Source organism: Rissa tridactyla, chromosome 8 (genome assembly GCF_028500815.1).
Source record: "Rissa tridactyla isolate bRisTri1 chromosome 8, bRisTri1.patW.cur.20221130, whole genome shotgun sequence".
Lineage (NCBI taxonomy): Eukaryota > Metazoa > Chordata > Aves > Charadriiformes > Laridae > Rissa > Rissa tridactyla.
This window is the reverse complement of record NC_071473.1, coordinates 8,696,685-8,718,007: the sequence shown is the minus strand read 5'-3', so window position 1 is coordinate 8,718,007 and position 21,323 is coordinate 8,696,685. Positions and strand designations below refer to the sequence as shown.

General features: G+C 42.9%; 1 protein-coding gene across 1 annotated transcript; it reads right to left on the bottom strand.

The window, feature by feature from the left end:
* Positions 1-3,385: 3,385 nt before the first annotated feature.
* On the bottom strand, positions 3,386-21,321 carry IL4R (interleukin 4 receptor). The gene is made up of 10 exons (XM_054213267.1): positions 20,970-21,321; positions 16,213-16,326; positions 11,727-11,868; positions 10,681-10,835; positions 9,482-9,636; positions 8,718-8,874; positions 7,820-7,919; positions 7,140-7,209; positions 6,908-6,984; positions 3,386-6,805 (listed from the first exon to the last, which is right to left on the bottom strand). Exons 2-10 carry the CDS (start codon positions 16,283-16,285, stop codon positions 4,582-4,584), a joined length of 3,153 nt encoding a protein of 1,050 aa, XP_054069242.1. The 5' UTR covers positions 16,286-16,326; positions 20,970-21,321; the 3' UTR covers positions 3,386-4,581.
* Positions 21,322-21,323: the final 2 nt, after the last annotated feature.

The window sequence follows — 21,323 nt, the reverse complement described above, 5'->3', positions numbered from 1 at the left end:
GTTAGTGAGGTACTTGGAAAGTGCCCTCTTTCTCACTCGGCTGTCTTTTTCCTTTCCGTTGGAGCAATCTGCTTCGAGAGACGGTAGTCCTGCAGCTGAAAACCAGGCGGGTTCCTTGCTCTCATTGCTCTGATTCTCAGCAAGTTCACGCTGAGCTGTCACTTGGCTTCCAACCTCGTCACCGCAGTTTAGTCAGAGGGGCCTGGAGGGCTGTGTGCTGTGTCTGCAACATCTGATGCAAAGCTGACGGCGTGACACGGCTGCCTCGGTCACAGCCGCGCGGTGAACAAAATTAAAATTACGGGTAATGTGCAATCATGCCACATCACCATGTGGGAGCCTGGGGCAGACCTTGTACTCAGCAATCCGCAGAGGCAAGGAAATGATCCATGTGCGTGCGCACGCACATACCTGAGCATCGCATGGGCACAGTTCCACTGAGAATTAGTCAAAAGCACCTATTCTGTGTGAAAGCAACTGTACGCAAAAATTACGCACTTTGGAAGCATCTCTGTCAGAGCTAGATACAAACTGCACAAATCATGCTCCCTAATGGGCTCTCTACAGAAAAGACACGGTTAGGAGAAAGCAAACTGCCCTCTCAGTCTCTGTTCGCTAAGGAGTTTTGTCACGTAATACCACAGTCGGAGGTAAACATCAGGGAGCAGGGTTTTGGAAGTACCAATCCCCTCATTCGGTTTTCTCACCCTTTCTTCCTTTGTCACTGCTAGAATGCAACACCTAAACAAACTTGTTTTCTTAGATAAAGTTGGTAGCTCATGATGGATAAGCCCTTGGACATCCTTGCACCCTGCCTGAACAATGCAGGGTCCCAAAGCAAGATGCCGGTACAAGTTACTTAGAAAGCTGATCCCTCCTTCACCTTAAATTAACTTGTCCCTACCCCCAAGAACTTGACCCCACATGCTCGAGCTCCGGCTCCACTCTAGTCTCACCTTCATCTCGTGGTTACTGTTAGTTTTCCACAGGCAATGACAAACCCTGTGATTGACAGGAATTTGCCAACAGCTGTTCTGTACAGGCACGTATTTCCAAGGAGGTAAAACAACCGATTTTCAGTTCAGTAATTTTACTTTTTAACTAAACCTCTTCTAACTAATTGAACTCTCTGAAATTGACAACGTATTATGGAGACACTGTTCCTTCTCAGTGATAAAACCTGATTATTTGTAATTTATGCCAAGGAATGGTATGCAGAGAGGGTCTTTGTACTTATTGCTATAACAACCACCTCAGTTCACTTTGTTATTTGCCCCGTTGGAGGGTTCAAAAGCGTAGAGGGGTCCCACCTGCGGGGAGGAGCGGACAGGACAGGGGACCCAAAATTGACCAACAGGGTATTCCATCCCATCTGTCCCATGCTCAGTATAAAAGCCGAGGGGTCAAAGGGTCAACTCTCTTCTTCAATGGCTGGCATCCGAAGAGGACTCTGTCTGCTTGTCTGCCTTTGATCCTGATCTGTGCATTCCTGAATCCAGATCCGGAATCCAGTTCCTGTCCGTTGCTGAGTCCAGCCTGGGACTTTCCCAGTGCCTGCCGGTGACGTGATCGTCATCCTGGGAGCTTGATATGGTTTTGTACATATTGTATATATTTCATTATTTTCCTTTTATTATTAATATTTTATTGAAGTAGTTTAGGTTTTTTTCCTAAACTTATACATCTCTCTCTCTCTCTCTCTCTCCCTCCTCGGAGAGGGAGGTGGGGGAGAGCATCTGCCCTTCATTTCAGTGGCCAATCCAGCCCAAACCATGACAGGAGCCAACACTGTTCAGGAAGGAGAGAAAGAAAAAGATGCAAGGCTGTGGCATTCTCTGCAAAGGAAAAGCAATGTATCGGAATAAGCGTCCCAAGAACTGGGAATACACTTGCTTTTCTCAGGAGCTCATTTCACTCATGGTGAGTCAGGTTGCTAATACTTGGTAGGCAGCCAGCTGAGAACGATGTGGAGGTGGAGGGATTGTGAGCGAGTAATATATGGCATTATAACTAGGCTAAACTTGGCACAAGCCTCCACTTGCACTTGCAGTATTACAAAACAAACTGAAAAACACTGAAAATACACTTACTATGATTAGTTATTCTCTGTCCTGGCAGGAGCGCTCCACTATCTAAAAAGGACATGCTAAAAAGGACATGGAGGGTCCCAGCCTTCAGGAATGAAGCTCCTCTCTGGGGATGGTGAGTTGCCTTTGCGAGCAGAGGCTGGTCCATGGGAGGTGGGGCTGGGACCAGTGCACCTCGCTGGCAGCCCTGGGAGCCAGCCCAAAGTCAGGACTCCCAACACACCGGGCAGATCATCATCTTGGGCCAGAAACCTGTCATTTGAAACCCACCTGCATTTTATAGCTCAGCAATAGCTCCAGACCACAAAAGCAGAGGCAGTGGAGGACGGAACACGAACGTAGGTCCCGCTGCAGCCATGCACCATGTCTGTAGCAGCAGAGGGGGTGAGCGTGCCAGCTGCCCAGCCAGCCCCGGTGTTTATTGCCAGTTCTGGGTTCTGCAAAGGCATAGGAATAGGGCTCTGCCTTCTCGAAGAGTTACAGTTTGATTTCACCAGAGAAGTACTGAAGGGAGAGAAGGGGAAGAATACCCACGCGCAGAAAGCCATCCAAGGGCAGTGAGCAGAGAGGCGGGCATAGCTATGTAGAATAAAAAAAGGCAGGGAAAGCAGAATGAAGCTGGGGCTCAGCAGAGAGGTGCTGCAGCAAACAGCTTTCCAATCCTGGCCTGGGCACAGCTCTCCTGGCTGCTCCAGCCAAGTGCAAGCCTTCCTGAAGGATTTCACAATGAGCACAAGGGAGAGCACAGGAGCAGAACGGGAAGAAAGCAGCACTGGTGGCCCTGTGCCTCCTCCCTTAACAGCCCTGTGCCACTACAGCAAACAGTGAGTAACCCGTTCCGGGTAGCTGCAATAACCAGCTGTGGGATATTGCTTAAACTCAACTTTGCTTGGATTTAGGGAAGTGAGTCAGCTTACTCAGGAGGCAGGCCATCTTCCTGTTACACCATTTCAGTGCCGGTTTGGTTGATGGGTCCTGGAAAACCTCTTCATCTGTCGGCCTCACGGCCCTCCCACCTCACAGAACTTGGGCTGGTGTGAACTGCAGCAGTCGCTGCCCGCATGCAAAGAAAGAGTATTTCTGATAGAATTAGACCTCACCCGAGTGAAAATAAAATTCAACCTGGTATTTTCAGCAAAAACAAATAAATAGCATGTTCATCAGCACCTTAGCTACCAGCAGTAAGATCTTTCACTAACCACCACCTTAGTGAAAGCGAGCTACAAACCAGTGCCTATATGAATATTAACTATCACATCCAAGTACAGACACTTCACCGTGAGTCTCCTTCCAGGGCTTACATACCCTCTTTTAGCACTGCAAAACTGATGCATAGATACCTCTACTACTTGGCCAACGTGAACTTTGAAGAGAGATTTGCAGTCCAAATATCTTACAAAACACTTAAACCAGTTTCTGTGCTTAGCATTAGGGTTTCCTTCTGTATGAATGGCAATGCAAATAGGGTTTTCTAAATAATGAGAATACGCATATATATTTTAATACACATAAAATCACTTAACGGTTCTTAACTATTTTGCCACTGCCAGTATACTAGGGTGGAATTTACCATACCAAAAATACATGACAACGCCTAATAAAGTTGAGAGTCATGAGTAAAAATTTTGGAACAACAATCCACAAGAAGTATTTGCTGCCTTACAGCTGCAGGCTTAATTCCCATTCTGACCGGACAAGAACAAGAAGCCAAAAAAATGCTCCATCAGTTTAGGGAGTCTGACCATAAACTGGATAAACCTTCTGGGAAAACACTGCTTACTGGATAAACTTTCTGGGAAAACACTGCTTAGAAATGCCTGATTCCATTTACAGCTGTAGAAGTATGAAAGAAGCTCTGCTTGTTTCTACAGAATAAGAAAGTAATCATCCATAATAGCACTGCTTAAGCCCAAATGACAGTAATCTTTATTTCAGGTCTTGCTTGAGCAAGTACAGAAACACATAGCCCGTGCTGGGGCTAGGCACACAGGACCCCTCTCCCCTCCTCCCCCAATAAATAAATTATGGAAGCCGTGTGATGCTGTCAGTGCAAGTCAGTCGCTTTCCCCTCTGACCTGCACCTACATCCCACTTCCAGGTGTGTCCAGACCTTCCACATCACCTTTGTGCGCTCCCCAAGCAACATACAGAGCCAGGGCGATAGCCACGGGAGCTGTACTAAGAACTCCTACTTTATGCAGCTGCCGCTCACTTTTGGAGAACAACCACAGCCCGGGAAACTTCAGCTCTGGCTTCGCCCCCCTGATAGAGCCGTAGGTGCAATTGTTAGGTGCTAACCCCTGCTGTCCCCCGGGGGCCTGCATCGCATACCGGTTGCCGGCCCTGCAGCAGGCAGGAGTGTTACAACCCACTGAGTCCATGTCGGGACTGTAGCAGCCCTCGCTTCAGGTAAGATCGCAAGAACAAGCAACATTTCAATTTGTGATATAGTTTATTTCCAAAGACTTTTTTGGCTCAGTCTTGGCAAGCGTGGCTAGGCCACCTTCATGTAGCAGTTGTCCTCCTGAGCAAGGGCTTGTGCAAGTTTCATTTTTTTCTCATTCTTCCTGTTGTTTTCCCTCAATAGTTCTACTGGTCTTTTTTTAACTGCAGGTACCAGTCTGGAATCCTCACTGTGAATGGTGTGAGAATCAGGGCAGGAGTTACCCACAAAAAGAGCAGGTGACAGCTTCTCCAAGACCAGAAACTCCAGGGACTCTGCAGTTTTTCTTTCTAAGTTTAGCCCACTGCCGTGCAGTGATTCTGCTGGTAAGCTAGCCGCTGAGCCGCACCTCCCGCCTACTGCTTGCTTTATCACCTCTTTATTTTCCTCTGCATTTCCAAGTTTCCTCAAGTGGTTGTGTGTGTGGCAGTGAAAGTCAGTATTTAGTCTGTTCCTGTTGCTCTCTTGCATTCCTGTACCAGTACACTTAAAGCTGTTACACTTTGTGCCCTTTATAGTGCTTTCTCTACTGTTAAAATCTTGACAGTTCGACTCTAGCAAATGCAACAGCTGTTTGTCTCTGCTGCCTTGTTCATCTTTGCTATGGCTAGACAGCTCATTAGAGCTGATGATCCAAAGGCTGCCATCACTGGTCTGTGCGACATCCTCACTAGAGGCTGAACCTGGGGCAACGCTTCTGTCAAAACCCTGTACAGTCAAACACAGCTGGTCATCTGTCCTCTGGTCAGGTTCACAGATTATGGTATCAGGAGGTGTTTCTCTCAGGTTGCTGTACAAAAGACGAATGAAGGGTTCATTCCTAGGGATAACCTCACTGTCATTGTCACAGGATGTACCATTACATTTAACTGCATTATCAAACGGCTGATAACCAGCTGGTGGAGGTGCAATGGGGCAAGAAATTGTATTGGCTTTCTTTTGAACATTTTGATATGTTACTTGCTTCTGTATTTCTTCCTCTGGTAGGAAAGCTGAAGCACTGTCATTTGCTTGTGTAGAGAAAGATGGAAAATCAGTATGTTCTGAACAGGTGTTTTGAAAATCAAGCTCGGTGCAGGGAGATCTGTAGTTGGTGTAACATCTCTGATTCCTAGGGGGCTGATAGATTTGCTCTCTGCAGCCAAGTTCTTCTGGAAACTGTGTCAGAGGTGGTGAGGAGCATACATTTTCAAAACACAGAGTCGGGCTACTATTATCCATAGACTGAGACAGAAGGGTATCAAAGCTCTTATATGCAGAGCTACTTGGTTCCTTGAATGCAGACACAAGAATATCAAAGCTCTTGTAGGCAGAACCACTGGGCTCCACGGATGGAGACACAAGGGTGTTGAAGCTCTTGTAGGCAGAGCCACAGGGCTCCACGGATGGAGAGATAAGGGTGTCACAGCTCTTGTAGGCAGAGCCACAGGGCTCCACGGATGGAGAGATAAGGGTGTTGAAGCTCTTGTAGGCAGAACCACAGGGCTCCACAGATGGAGATACAAGGGTATTAAAACTCTTGTATGCAGCATTGCTTATTCTGTCTTTTTTGGTCCCAAAGGATGGTTTATTTGAAGATTCCTGGATTAGGACACACGAATCACGACGACTTTCAGAACTGCACGGAAAAAGGCTTTCATGAACCATATGTTGAAGATCACTTGCATCCAGAGAAGCAGAATTTATGCTGGCACTCTGATAGCCAGATTCAAAGGATTCTTCTGATTGTTCTGACTTCTTGCTGGCTGTGCTACAATTGTAGTCATCTTGAGAGCCTTTGGTGAAAACGGAGACTGTATGAGAAATATCACATGGCTGCTGACTCTGGGCTGCGCTTTCTTTTGGATTTCGCTGCGATGGATTTTCTGACTCAAGTTTCTCCAAGGCTTTATTCTCACCTGTAATGATGTCTGGGTCTTTACTGTCTTGCATGTTGTTTCCATCTGCCAGGAGCTCCTGAAACATGCTAGCTAGTGCATCATTGTGTTCAGTGTGCTCTCTGAAAGCACTGAAACTGCTCTCACAAGGCTGAAACAAGGTGAATTGGTCACTAGTCTCTTCCTGGCTCTCAGCCTCAACGTCTGTTAAACATTCACAGATTTCTATAGAATCTTCAACCAGAATTGTCTCAGGGGTTAAAACTGCACTGCTGCCTTTTGGAAACCACTCTCCAGACTTGCTGTAGCAACTGCAAGATTTCTCAACATTTCTGATGTTATCTTTTCCCTTGAAGTTTTGGCTTGACAAACTTTGAGACAGACAATTCTTGCAACTTCTGTTTTTGGAAGTCAAAAGAAAAGGACAGTTAATGCTTATGTAATAAGAAACTATTTCATGCTGTAAAGCAGAGATTTTTTTTTTCCTTTATCTTACTTACATTTGGTTTTCCATATGACTCTGCTTTAAGTCATGGAAAGGGAACTTAATTTCATCAATGTAGCACATAACTGAAAACTAATGAAGATACAAATGAGATTTAGAACGCATGTGATTTGTGTTTAGTATCCCCTGCACTAGCCCAGACATTAGCACTTATTACATATTTTACTTGTGGTGATTAGGAAAAGGTATTTTAGGAAAAGGTATTTTTTGCAAAGCCTTTAAATTACCTTGACATTCTTCATGACCAAATGGCTCTTTGCTGGATTTGGGATTTGATCCCACCATTCCTTCTTTACTCTGCAAGGGAAGAGTTAAAATTGTTTGCTTTGACTGCGCTTTGGCTTCATCAGCATACACTTCCCTCTCCCTCTTCGCCATCTGCATTGCAGCAACAGGAAGAGCTTGTTCTGTGCATGTCCAAGTGCTGCTTTTCATTAAACTAGTGCGAAGATGTTTATAAGTTTGTTGCATGACTGCTCTGCACAACCACAGTCACATGTTCTTCTAATCATGTTTGAAAGGATGTGCAAAACAGATAGGATCCCACTTTTCGCATTACCACTAAAAAAAATTTTAAAAGACATACAGATATTTAACCGTCATTACTGGAACTTCCACAAAGACTGGAGTCCAAAACTGACAAACCCCACAAGTGCAGCCTGTTTTGGATGCTGTAACAAGCCGATTCTAGTAAGATTAATAGAGGATATTCAGTTACCTATTCAGAAAATGACAGAGTGCAACTGATTCGTATTTATAAAATGCCTGCTCATAGAGAGTGAGATAAAGGTCCTGAGGAAAAACAAATTAGATCCCCGTACTACTAGACATCCAGCTAATCAATAGCAATACTGATATCTGTGCAAACTGCTACTCTATTAAAACCTGTGAACGGTACGATACATACTTGGTAAAGCAGAAGTAACAAATTACAGATACTGCCATGATCAGTATGCAGGATATGGGAACAGCCATCTGCAGAATGTCTTCAGCTGTTACTTGGTAATCTGTTAAACAAACATATACATTTACATGTGCGTGTGCATATAAATACAAGTGCTGGCAACACCAAATTCATTGCTCTTCTTTTGCACCTTAAAAAATGCTCCTTTAGAGGATGTAAAATAAAGCCTCCAGCAGATAAACAACAGAAGGTACACGGCTACCAGTGGTGATGGTGTGTGGCATGTCTCAAAGATCGATGCAGGTACTGCAGCCAGTTACCGTGAGCGTTAGGAGCTGGGAGAGCCAACATGTACTGTGAGGCCATTTGTCAGCTCTCAGGGACAAACCTGTCACACAGACCCTAAAACGGCATTATCATCTACACTGTAGTGCACCTATGCTTCTTTTCCTCTCTCCTGCTCTTCAGATATTTCTAAAAACTCCCAGCCCTCTGACGGTTAGATTATTGCTTAATTTGCAGCCTAAACATCACCTGTTGATTTACACCCACTTGCTCTTACGTAAATGTTTTTCTTTAGTTTAAATATCTCTTCTCCTTCCCTGGTGTCTACTTCATGAAATATTTATAGAGAATAAACACATCCCCTTTCAGCTTTTTTTTCCCGCAAGGCTGAACAATTCAACTTCCCTTGGTCTTCTCTTCCTTAGTTTCCCCAGGAGTTCCCTTTTTATATTTAGTCTCTTTGGAAGCCTTTACAGATGTATCCACAATACCTTCAAAAGGATGAAGCTGACGATTCCATAACTTTCCTCTGAGAGGAGAGCAGTGGGATACCTACGTTATGGTTTATAAAACTATACCATTCTTTTATCAAGCTGATATTTGTTACAATACTTACCACAGTGAAATTCAACTTCTTCACTCCATTCACTCCAGTAGGCCGGGTACTCTGTATAGTTACACCTTACACTCGCAAAGTAATCATAGCCTCGCCTCAAGGAGCTTGCAGTAATTTCAAAACTTTTTGCCTGGTAGTTAATTGCTTTTACAGAAACCTGAAGAGAAAGTGAGAAAGTTCACTTTGATTTCTTTATGGGGTGAAGGGTTAGTGACAGCAACGAAATAACAATAGCGTTACGTGTTTCAGTGACCTTTTACAAATGAGCAAGTGAATGACTGTATACCTAATGTGTGTGAGACTGTGTTTTGTTGTCATGAGCGGGTGGTATTTGTGACATGTCACCATGCATGTTCTGCCTCTACCAGAAGACGCCCAGTCCTAAAGTGCTGGATTGTTCAGGAAGGTGTCTGAGACGCCTCAAGCGCGCCAGAGAGTCATGAACAGCCTCCAGCTTCCTGATGTCTAAGGAGCAAATGAAATTTGGGGAAAAGAAGCACTGTATTTTCAACCTCTGCCCTGTCTACTGTGAGCAGCAGACCATTTTGGGGTGGCAGTCAGAAGAGTTTCAATCCTTTAAAGCCCAGCTGAACCACCCTGGGGCAATGGGACCTGTGACAAGTGTGTGATCAGGAATATTGTGGGACTTGCCCTTGCTGGCCCTTACACCATTATTCATGAAATGGTTGCAAGACTTTTCAGAAGATTTCTTAAACCTGAAAGCTCCAGAGAGACAGAAAATGAAGAGACTGCCTGCCTCTTACCTCTGTCGGGTGCTGCTTCCTCCAGTATTTCACTTCATAGATGACCGGCTGTCCAGAGAGCATGGATGGAGAAGAATAGCTCTCCTCCCAGCTCAGATTGAAATTACCATTTTCAACTTTCTCAATGGCAAGATTTTTGGGGGCCCTTGGCTTAACTGTATGTTAAAAAATACAATTAAGGAGAACATGGCAATAGGAAAGCACTGATGGAGAGAAGCAGACAGACAAACATTCTCCAGAGACCAGAATCTCATTGCAGCCAATGCATTTAGCCCTTTTCGCTATGCTGTAGCACAAGGATATAGAGGCCAAAACAGAGCAACGGCAAGGTATTCATTAACAAGCACTGAATCCTCAAGCTGGCTGAAGAAAATGCAAGTTCAACCTTTTGGTGCACTGGATGCAGCTTTTAGCCTGGAAAAATGGGAACAATCCGCACCCTCACAATAGCATAGAGCTGCTGACAACTTTGCAGCCAGGCCGTCCTGGCTACCTGTCTCTTACAAACTGAGGCAAGTTCCTGTTGATAAGCAGCAGCGACAATCAAGTATTCTGAAAAGAACCAGCTCATCGCGGCAGATGAATGCCTGCCTAAGGCACGTGAATGATTTCTCTGAGTGTTTGAGGTGACAAGCGTATGAACCAGCACACTGTTCGAAATAAACTAGGTGCCTACGGAGAGACATAAACTGTATCCACGCTCTGTCCTGTGAAAGAGCAGAGTCATTAACTTTTTATCGCTGGTTGTTATAATCCAACAGCAATTACTGTAAAAATCTCTGTGGAGTAGGATGATTCAACTAACATGAAAAATCAGAGTATGACAGAGACAGGAATGGAAGAAATTTCAGTAGGGATTGCCTAGTGTCTTTTCTAGAAACTGAAGTAGCACAATTCCTCTTCACCCTTGAATTCTACAGCCACACGTAAAATGCACTAAAGACACATCTAAGTCCCCAAACTGCTGCTGGCTGGCAGCTGAGCGGGTACAGCGAGAGGAAGAATCACTCTGCTTGCCCAATTACTTATACTCTTTCCTTAAGAATCTGGTTTCTAAGCCAAATGGATTTTGCATTTAAGCCAGCGTGGCTCCTTTCACCTCTGATAAGGAAAAACTGTTCCAGTGACACGAATGAGGAGTTAGCTAGGACTGCAAAGCCTGGAACCAGATGTCCTGGTGACAAAGGAAAGTTTCTTACCAACCAGGGCTGGTGTAACACTGGTATTCCACGTATCAGTCTCATTGAATTTTAGAGTTAGAATATATGTGAGGGCTGTTACAAAATAATCCGGATATATTGTGCAAGTGCACCTTAAACGGTCTTTTCCATTCTCAGGGACACACACAGGATTTCTGAAAAACAGGCAGAAAATTATGTGATGTTTAGAGAGTGTGGCACACTATTTCTTGAAAAGGTGAAATCAAGCTTCCCAATGTGTAGAGTTCATCAAATCTGAGACAAACAAGCTCAGTTCCTAGAAAGATTTAGCCCAAACAAATCCAAACCAAACCTGAGCTCCCCCAAACTCCCAAACAACCCACCTTCCCCAAAAACCTCTTGGATATCCGTATCACACAAATGAAAAACTTGACAGAAAGGCTGAGGACTGATCCCAAGAGGAAAAATTAACACCCTTCGTCACACTTCAGCCTCTAAAGGAGCGGACTGACATCTTGCTAGTATAGGAACAGGTTTACTATAATGCACAAAGTGAGGTTATTTGGATGTCTGTGTGAAGAAATCATACGGAGAGGAACAGGAGAGCCCAGATGCATCTTCCTTTGTAGGAGATGGTGACTGTCCCTGCTGCAGAACAGGGACAACAGTCTGTGCTTGGACACCGAGTTAGACTGTATGCAGAAATAATCATGTGAGCTCCAGGGGACAGTACCTTTCACACAGGCCACAAACTATTAAATCAGGTAAGATTTCTCCTGAAGGAGGTAAAATTTCATGTGAAATGAAGGTTGGGTAAACTTATTAGAACCCTACCACTCCTGCCAGTAGGACTTGATCGTTCCTCTGTACTAAGAGTGCAGAGAGGTCTGCAGAAGAGTAGACCAGAGTGTGCTGTTAATTGCAGCAACCCATTTTCCTCCTGGCAAGAAGAATAATCTGAAGAATAATCTGGATTACGTTTTGCCCCAGACACCCATGGTAGAGGGAGGGAATCAAAGCTGATAGTGGCTATAGGATAAATGAAGTTCCAACAATGATAATGTAACATCTTATTAAACACTTACGGCTGGGGAAGTAATTCGTTTGTGTAGTACAGCAGGAATTCTTTGGAGCAATTCGTTTGTGCAGGCACCTTCCAGTGACAAACCAGCTCTTTGTCATAGTCAGTGAAGCATGCAAACTCCTGTACGTGTCCTGCAGCCATAACTAGGGAGAAGCAGCACACAATGAGAAGCAAGATAATCAAAAGAATAAATTGGAAAATCGGACTAAGCAGAAACATTAACTTTTCCATCTAAACCGAACTACCAACCTCTAATAAATTAAGTGAAAGCATTGTTATTTTTCGTGTTCTGGATAAAGGGAAAGAGATGCATGTCACCAAAGGTCTCCACCTTTCTGGAGACATCTACAGTCTTGGACAGGAAGAAGGTCTGCAGCAGTAATATTGAAACAGAAAGGTACAACTCATCCAACAGTCTTCCAAGCATAGAAAATCTGATTCTGATAGCTCTATCTAAAACACATCAACATTTAATTATAAAACAGCATCATCCTATGTCTTAAATACAAAAGGTTCAAAAGCCAAAGTGCAGGTAATTAATAGTCAGACCAAGATCACTGCCTACAGGCACGTACTCCAGCTTTACCCACAATGGTTCCAGGCTTCCCAAATGCATGCCCTCTGCGTCCCCAGAGTGGTTCCCCAATGCCTAAAAGATATTCCTGTCACAGGCTTGCTCCTAGCGTACACCTTTTCTCAATTTCACTCAGTATTTCCTGTTCTGTCTTCTACTTTTCATCGTTATGATAGTGTTTGGGGACCTGGAAAGATATAGTCATATTGTTCCAGGCACTGAGAGGGCACAGAAAAGCCCAAAGTCTCTGCGCTCCCGATGTTTGTGTTTACGCTCTCTTTCACTGGCAGTATTTAAGAAAAAAGAATAGAAAACTTGGGTCAAAATATCTTTGTTAGAACTGAAAAGGGAAATGGAATACACAATCCTCAGTACCCCTTCCAGCTTCATTTTCCATTATTTCAATGCACTCCACGAATGAACAAGGAACAGAGGAGGAGGAGCTATGTGACAGTAAGGTCATGGTGTTATTAGGACTAACAGTGTGCCAAATGTGGTACTGCAAAGTGATCATTTCTAAATGAAGTGGTCAGAATTAGCTAATCCTTCTATCATCCCAGACCATTCTTTGCCTTCTTTGATGTTTGACTTCTCTGTTATTGGTAAATATTAACAATATCTCCCTTTTCTTGCACAAGCTGTACATATCTAAATCCTTCTCTCCTGCTCTACATCTCAATTCCCCATAAAAATTTATAATAGCCTTGGCTGGTTTTTAGAATCCTATTAATTGATATTTTTCTGATAGTTTCCTAAGGGATTCTGCTAGAAGGTTTCCTGTGGCAATTATACAAGAGCCATATAAATACACGATTTTAATTTCTCTATAGTATGTAAATAATTTTGTTTACATGGCTCAGCACATTGCTAACTCTCCCTTCTTGTCATTTACATTGCAAATTCAAGACTAAGTTCCCAACAATTCACATCCTGTAAGGTCTTTGTCCTTCAGCCACTGCCGCTTCACAGGCTTATTCTTTCCAATAAGTACCTACATTTCAGATTATTCCTCCCAAGCAAAAACTTTTGTTTTCAAAAACACATAATTTCATTTTATCCTTCCTACATTTCTACTTTTCTGTAGTCCACTTGTGTATTCATTCTGATATAACTTCTGCATACTCTGATAAAGTACAGTATCTCCAAATGCAATAAACATGATGGTCAGATGCCTTTCAGTAGGCATGATACATTACATGCAACAGGGTCTACCACCAGACCCTCTGGTACTTCAATAACAACCTGACTCAAAGAAACACTTAATTGTTTAGTACTGTCAGGGTATGGTCTTTCACCCTCATTAAAATCCACACATCACTTTCACTTGCCTTTCTAAAAGGCCTCCCACAAAACTTGACTACCAGGCAGTCCTGGATCACTTGAGTAAACTCAGTAACCTCCGTGAGGCTCGCTTACGCAAATGGGGAATCATGGCAATATCGAGGAACCATTTAAAAATTCTATACAAAACATCATCTGAATTGCCTAGTATATTGACTGGCTACAAACCTAGAATTGACTGCACCTCACTGTTTCATTAGTGTTCAAACAGTTAGAAAATGTTTTGTTTTAGTTACTAAGGCTACAGATTTATCTTGTAGATAGGAACTATCGCTCTTATATCCTTCCTGGACGGCAGCACCACGTCTAGCTCCGTTTTGTTCTGCATTGTCCCCGATTCTTCAAAAAACCCCAAGAATCATCAGAAGAGCAGCAAGTTAAAGATAAAGCTTCTGCAATACTGTAACAGTCACACCAGTAATTTATTTTAAAAGAAACCATTATCTATTTACCTTTTGCTGGTGTTTATATTTGGTTGCAATTTCTATTTTCATTGTTAGTTTCTTTTCTTTTCCCACTTTAAGAGGCACTTTTAAAAGAGGTACTAACATATCAAGCCCTTTAAAGATGAACATCATTATTTTTCAATGTGTTAATGGTCTTACACTTTCAAGAATACTTTAAGTAAATGAAGCTCTTCCTGCTGGGTTACGCTATTATGATTAGCAGCTTTACTTTATCTTGCCTTTCAGTGTTCTCATGTCTTTCCAGAACTCTAAATTATCTTCTGTATTCTCTTCCTGTGACCTTCTCCCTTTTCCATCCCTGGTAGACCAGATTTTTTTTTAAACCTCAGATACTTGAGAATTTCCTTTTGAAACCACATACAGTACAGGGTTTGTTTTCAGTTCATGTAGTTAAAAAAGGGAACTGAAATACTGGATTTCTTTTTTAATCCTCAACTAGAACACCAAACTGAAGAAACTTAAAACACATAGTTAACTTGGGGCGGGAGGGAGGGGGGTGGAATCTGTAAAATTAGACTTTGATAAAGATCATTAGCAGAAAATGCGGGACTATCTAGGTCAGATGACCCAGCCAACGTGCTCTCACAAGCCCTGGTTCTTCTCATTTATTCAAATTCATAGTACATAAGAAAGTAGCTAATAAACCTTCTTTTTTAGAGACAGGCTATTTTTATTTTTCTTTTGGTTTATTTTTATTTTGGTTTCCTTTTACAGAAACAAAAAGACCCTGTAGACTACTGTGGAACTACTTAAAAACTACAGAAAGCAAACCACAAGATTCATTTTCCAGTGTATAAAAATGCATTGTCAGAAAACATGATTTAATATATCTAACTTATCTTCATAATCAAATATCATAAAGGATACAAGGAAAAAAACATTGTCACATTCAGCCCCTGCCAGCTGAACTTCGGAATACAACCACTAGCTAACAAGCAGCATTAAGACACAATGCAGCCACACGTCCTGCCAGACCAGCAGAATGGTGTAGTGAGGAACACACAGGACATCCCATGTTGGTCACCTGCTCCTGTACGGGCACAAGTCAGAGCACGTAACGTCTGACAGCAAGTGCCTGCAAAGTTTGTTCAAATCCAGTCAACTAAATTTTCCAACTTAGTAACTCTGCACACTTTGGAGAACACAACTGACAGATGCCCCTTAACAGTAGGTCTACAGGCTCCATTTCATGAGCATAGTTCTCTTAAGATCCCGCATGGCCAACAGTGGCAGTTATGAAAATAAACAAATGAGAGACTAGTGCTTTCTACTCTTATGGGATTTCTACAGAGATGTCCCTGGGTTACTGTTCTGGGCTCCCCAGTTCAAGAAAGACAAGGGAACTGCTGGAAAGAGTCTACTGGAGGGCTACGAAGATGATGAAGGGAATAGAGCACCTCTCTTATGAGGAAAGGCTGAAAGACCTGGGTCTGTTTAGCCTGGAGAAGAGAAGACAGAGGGGATCTCATCAATGCTTATCAGTATTTAAAGGGCAGGTGTCAAGAGGATGGGGCCGGGCTCTTTTCAGTGGTGCCCAGCGACAGGACAAGAGGCAACAGGCACAAACTGGAACATGGGAAACTCCACCTCAACATGAGGAGGAACTTCTTTACTTTGAGGGTGGCAGAGCCCTGGCACAGGCTGCCCAGGGAGGTGGTGGAGTCTCCGTCTCTGGAGACATTCCAAACCCGCCTGGACGCGTTCCTGTGCAACCTGCTCTGGGTGACCCTGCTGTGGCAGGGGTTGGACTAGATGATCTCCAGAGGTCCCTTCCAACCCCTGCCATGCTGTGATTCTGTGATTGCTGAGCCCCTGGTTTGCAGCAAGGTGTCCAATAGAGATTAGACAATGAGGAAGAGCAGGGAGATGACTTTCCAAACCTCAGTTTCTCCTTCCTGCAAATTCCTATTTTTTCTTGCCTATGTGGAAAAGGTCAATAAAAAGAAAAAAATCTAAGAATTTATTCTACTATGTGGATATTTCTGACATTTGAAGTTACACATTTTACATTAGTTAATTAATGGTAATAGCATTGCCTACTAGTCATGCGAAAATGCTGTTGATAAAAACTTCAGTATGATAATTTAAAACATTGAGAAACATACCTTCATTTGTTGTATATGAAAAGAAAAGGATCCACAGAGTATGCAGTGCAGCGCTTGGGAGTCTTGCCATCATTGATGCTGGCCAGGTTCAGTAGGACAAGCCGTGCTGAAATTCTGCCAACAGAAAACATTACTATAAGCTGACATCAGTGTCCCACTTAAGGTAAGAGTGTAGTTCCTCCTGCCACTCTGCTAGACGTTGGGATTCAGATCCCTTGTAGTGCCTGATCCCCCTAAAGTTAGCTCATAGAACAACGAGAAGTATAGAAGAGTAAGGATAATACAAATGAGCAAGAAGACTTTTCTGCAAAGTTTTAATTACAGAGGATACTAAACTGACATTGTCAGTGGACCTACTCTTTTAGCTACTAGAAAAACAAAGATGCTAGTATGTGAGATATTAAAAGGGTAAGCACTAGACCAAAATCATTGACAATCAACATGTCACCAAAGCCCCATGATTCCACTCAGATAACTGAAAGAATTTAAGAATGAAGTGTCTGATCTATTGACTAAAACGTTTTCCCCAAGTCCTATCACCAGTACCCTAGATAATAAGGATAAACTGAAAACAGATGACATAATTCATTTAAGACTTTAAAAAAAAGCTTATTTCCCCAAGACTCTTTTGCTGATGCAACGCAGCCACTTTGTGGAAGATCATATTCTGGATTAGATATGGCTACCAGCTTTCATATCACTAGACGTGTATGTGACGCATTTAAAATTCTGGTAACTTTGTAGGTAAGTCACGCTAACTAATATGGAATAACCGTGACTTTGCATTCAGTATAAAGAGGGAAAAAACTTGTTTGGCAGCACATTGTCTCTTAATACACAACCCTTTTGTCCCTTCCGCTCATGCTCTTGGTATTTTCTAATTTCTGAGTCCAGATGCAGCGTTCTTACTACCTGTGTGTTACAGTTGCTCTGCTTACGTCTGCAGAGTTCCCAAGTGACACATTATTTTTGATTTCAAAACCTCATGATTCTCTCTGTGTGACTGAGTAAGGAGGAGAGAAATTCTCAGAAGATCTCCTTTAGCAGGAGAGTGGTGTTGGGCTTTCTGCAGAAGTTTTCTTAGATTTTGAAGTAGAAGAGACCATTGAAATGTATTTGTTGATGGTGGTTCAATATCCTCTGCTCTAACTAGACCAGTAGAACAACCTTTAATGCTTCCAACAGATTTGAGCTTCACCAGCACACCAGATAAAAGGAACTGGCGAGGGATCAGCAACTCTGCTGCACTATAAACTTATTAAGTGATTAGCTTAGGAAAAATTTAATGACCTTTTGGAAGGATGCATCTGGTCACTATGTACACATAAGGATGTGCAGCCTCAAAGGCATGCTACCAAAGCCATATCCCCTCAAATAACTCCTGTCTAAAACTGGGAAGGTTCTCAAGCACAGCCGCTGAACATTTGTTGAACAATAAACACAAGGTAGGCAACAGCCAGACTCCTCCTCAGTTGAGTAAGGGGCAGAAAAATCACTTTTTTTATAAAGAAGACCCTACCTTTTATTGATAAATATTTCTACATAAATCAAACCATTGAGAAATATCGCATCAGAATCTGATTTTTTTCCAATATATTCAGAAGTATTAGCACTTCACTTATGATCAGTCTTTACGTCAGATTCAGCTCCAAGGGAACTACCCCATAATCCAAGTTTCTGCACTTGTCAGAAAAGTCAGGTTTAATGAGTTTAGAGTTGAATGATACTGTTTTTCTTCCATTTTCACATGCATGATTGACCGCTTTTTGAAACAAGCTTCTAAAGATTAAACATGGAAAATTTCAGTCTTAGAGGTTAAGGGATAAGACAATCGTTAGTGAAAATAGTGGAAACTCTTTTCTGACCCCCTCTGAGGCAGTTACTGCTCATCTAGTAATTAAGGACATATCTGAAAGACGATTTTCGCACACGTGCTCAAGGAAACTATTACTCAAGAGCTCAGCTTTTCACATTTTGTAAACAGACAAAACGTAACTGAGCACTGTAATAAATTTTTTGAGAAGAACATGAGTGCATTTGCTGCTGCAGCTCAGGAAAAAAAAAAAAGAGCAAACTGCTCCAGCATAAAGAAAATCCTTCTTCTTTTCCTCCTTTTTCCCGGAATTCTCAAGACAGGAAGTGTTAGCTTTCCAGCTCATTGTTAAGTAATACTGTCGCATGACTGGAGTTCCAAGAAACTCTTGAAACGTTGGCAGAGAATCCTGTATCACATAAACACGTATGCTTCAGCAGATGGCAGAGCAAAAAGATCTCCCCCATAGGAGAAAAGATCTGCACACGGTGATGAAAACGGAGTTAACCCATAGCTCTAATGAAACTGCAAACTTTTTTTTTTTTTTTTTAATAAGAGTAGTGGACTATAAATCCAATGCAAAGGGAGAAAACTTTAAAGTGGCAATAGCTTCCCTATCTGTTAGCTCTTACGTTTTTCTTTATATTAGATAATGAAATAAAATATATAACACATATACTAAATGACTACTAAAATCACAACAAACCTAGTAATCCCAATATATTTGAGGTAAGTACGGTGTAAAAGACGTGACTTCCGTAAAACTATGAAAAAAAATCTCTATCAGGGCTAGAAGCAGGTCTACGGGATTACTGGCACAAGTTACATGCTTTCATCATTTATCATTTCTGTCTTGGAAAAAAGTATGATGTGATTGAAAAGATTTCATTTACTATCAAGAAAAACAGTAACAACTTCTGGTCTGGTCTTCTAAATAAATTAGGATCATATTTAATCTACAGGCACAATTTGCAAAACTGTTATGCTCAAAGAGTAACTCGCCCAAAAGACAGGCAATAGTAATTTCTACATAAGATTGCTTAATTTACCTTTGCTGCAATTGCAGAGCTAAAGGACCACTCCCTATTTAAAACTGGCTCTTTTTAAAATTAAGGTACATCTTCGTCTTATTCTTTCTGGTTTAAAACATTGTCTGTAACTGCAGACTAAAATGAGATAAGCAGTATATAGCAAAGCAAAGCAAAAGTTCATCAACTGATTTTGTATCAAAATTTGAAGAGGAAAAGTTAGGGAGTAATTTTGATCTTTTTTATTGCTGCTTTTGATTGATTTTTTTCTTTCTCAGTGCCTATACAAAATGGCAGACCTATAGGAACATAACTCGTAGTACCTACTCTTCGACACGCAATGTGCCTGTCGGAGGCAGCCACACAAAGTATGCGGATGGTGAAAAGTGTAGGCGGCTCAGACAAAGTGGGTTTTCACAACAATTTGGAAGCTGAGGAGCGAGTCCTATGTACTATGTTAAGGAGGTTTAGTTATAAGGGTAGACTAGAAGACATTTAGATGTTCCAATAATTAAGGATAGCAACGTTGGTCAATGAAGGGCCGAAAGATAAAATTCAATAGTCCCCACTTTGTTACCTAAACTGAACAGTAAAGCATTCCCATATGTAAAGCATTCCCATATTCAATTAATACACCATTGTGTTAATGTTACATCTTCCTGCTAAGACTACTCCAGTGGAAAGCGCTGGGTAAGCAGAAACTGAAAGCCATGCCCAGGATCATTCGATTATGGATTCTTTACTGCGGAGGCATTGTCCCATTTTTTATCTTAAAGGGCATAATACACATATTATTGCTTATCCAATGCAGTATTTCCTGCATCATTGTATGATCACTAAAGAAGGACTTTAACATCAGAATGGTGGATTTTAAAGGAGCAAGACATTCTTTTTTATTCTTTTTAAATGAGTAATTTTACTAATATTTTAATGCCATCCTTGTTCCACAAATTCCTCCATGTAGTTTGGGATACTTACCATTAATGTCATCTTATACAACAACATGCAACAACACAGAAATGATATCTGCATTTCTGGAGCCGGTCAGGGCACATCTGGATAAACCTCTCCTCATAAATATGAAAAGAGCCTCTCAAACTGAGCAGAGGGGTTCTCTTTAAAAAACTTGAAACTGGTCCATTTTTATTTATGACTGAAGCTGAGACTTCTCCATTCCAACATATTTCCATTGTCAGATGACAGAAGTCAGCAAAGGGCATAATAACATGGTATTCGGTCCTATAAGGAACGCAGTACTTTCACATAATTTGATAAACTGCAAATCATAGTCTGCAAGCAGCAAGATAAGATAACTTCAGGCATTTTCTGATTTAGAACAGACAGAAACTATGAAAACTGCTGAAGTTGGACATGCTGTGGGGAAAAAAAAAAAGAGCCAAAACCACAAAACATCTAGACTAAAATTACTAGAATAGCTCACTTCTGATCCGACACTTCCGAGCGTTTAGTGTAAATTCATCTTAAATTTTCTTAGAATCCATGCACAGTGGGAATTATTTTTAAAGAAGGAAATCTGAGCTTCAGGAACAGCCCTGCAGAATTCCCTGATGGGGGAACGGGGGTCCTGGCCAAGGCAGCGAGCGCAGCAAGAGTCCTCCCACTGCCCGCCAGCCGGGATTTCCAGCAGAAACGGAATTTCTGGGAATTATACCGGTTTTGACGTCAAGTATTTCAAAAGGAGCGCCTGAGTTCAATAACCTCAAGGAAGGAAAAATACGCTCCTGTCAACGACAACGCTTCTACCGACCGGCCGCGCCCCGAGCCCTTCCACCGCGGAGGCGCCGGCAGCCGGGGGCGCTCCGGGACCCCCGCAACGGCCGCCCCGGGCCCTCCCTTTCCCCCCGCAACGGCCGCCCCGGACCCCGAGGCGTCCATGGGACGTGTCGGAGCCGTACCTGGGATTCTGTCCGTCCCGCCCCGTCTCGCCGCCGGTCGACTCGACCCTTCTCGGGCCAGCGCTGGCCCCACCGCCGCGTCGGGGACACGGAGCGGCTGAGGAGAACGGCAGACACCGCCTCAGCCGCCAAGCACAAACGGTACAAATTCAGCTCCGGCCATAGTTAATAAAAAGGAGACCTTCCCCCTGCCGAGCGGGGAGGGGGAGTCGCTTGAGGTACCCTGCCTGGTCCGGCTCCCACTCGGAGCGGCGCGGCGGGCCCCGTCCCCGTGGCTGCCCGGCTCTGCCTCCTCAGCCCCGCCGCAGAGCGCGGCACCGCCGCTCCCTCCGACCCCGCCACGGGACGGGGCGG

Bases quoted from the DNA above. Each gene is read 5' to 3' on its own strand.
- IL4R (XM_054213267.1), bottom strand. From the start codon at position 16,285: ATGATGGCAAGACTCCCAAGCGCTGCACTGCATACTCTGTGGATCCTT. The intron at 9,637-10,680 runs GTAAGAAACTTT...TTTAACATACAG, and splicing joins TGTTACACCAGCCCTGGTTG to TTAAGCCAAGGGCCCCCAAA. The intron at 8,875-9,481 runs GTAAGAGGCAGG...CTTTCTCTTCAG, and splicing joins GGAAGCAGCACCCGACAGAG to GTTTCTGTAAAAGCAATTAA.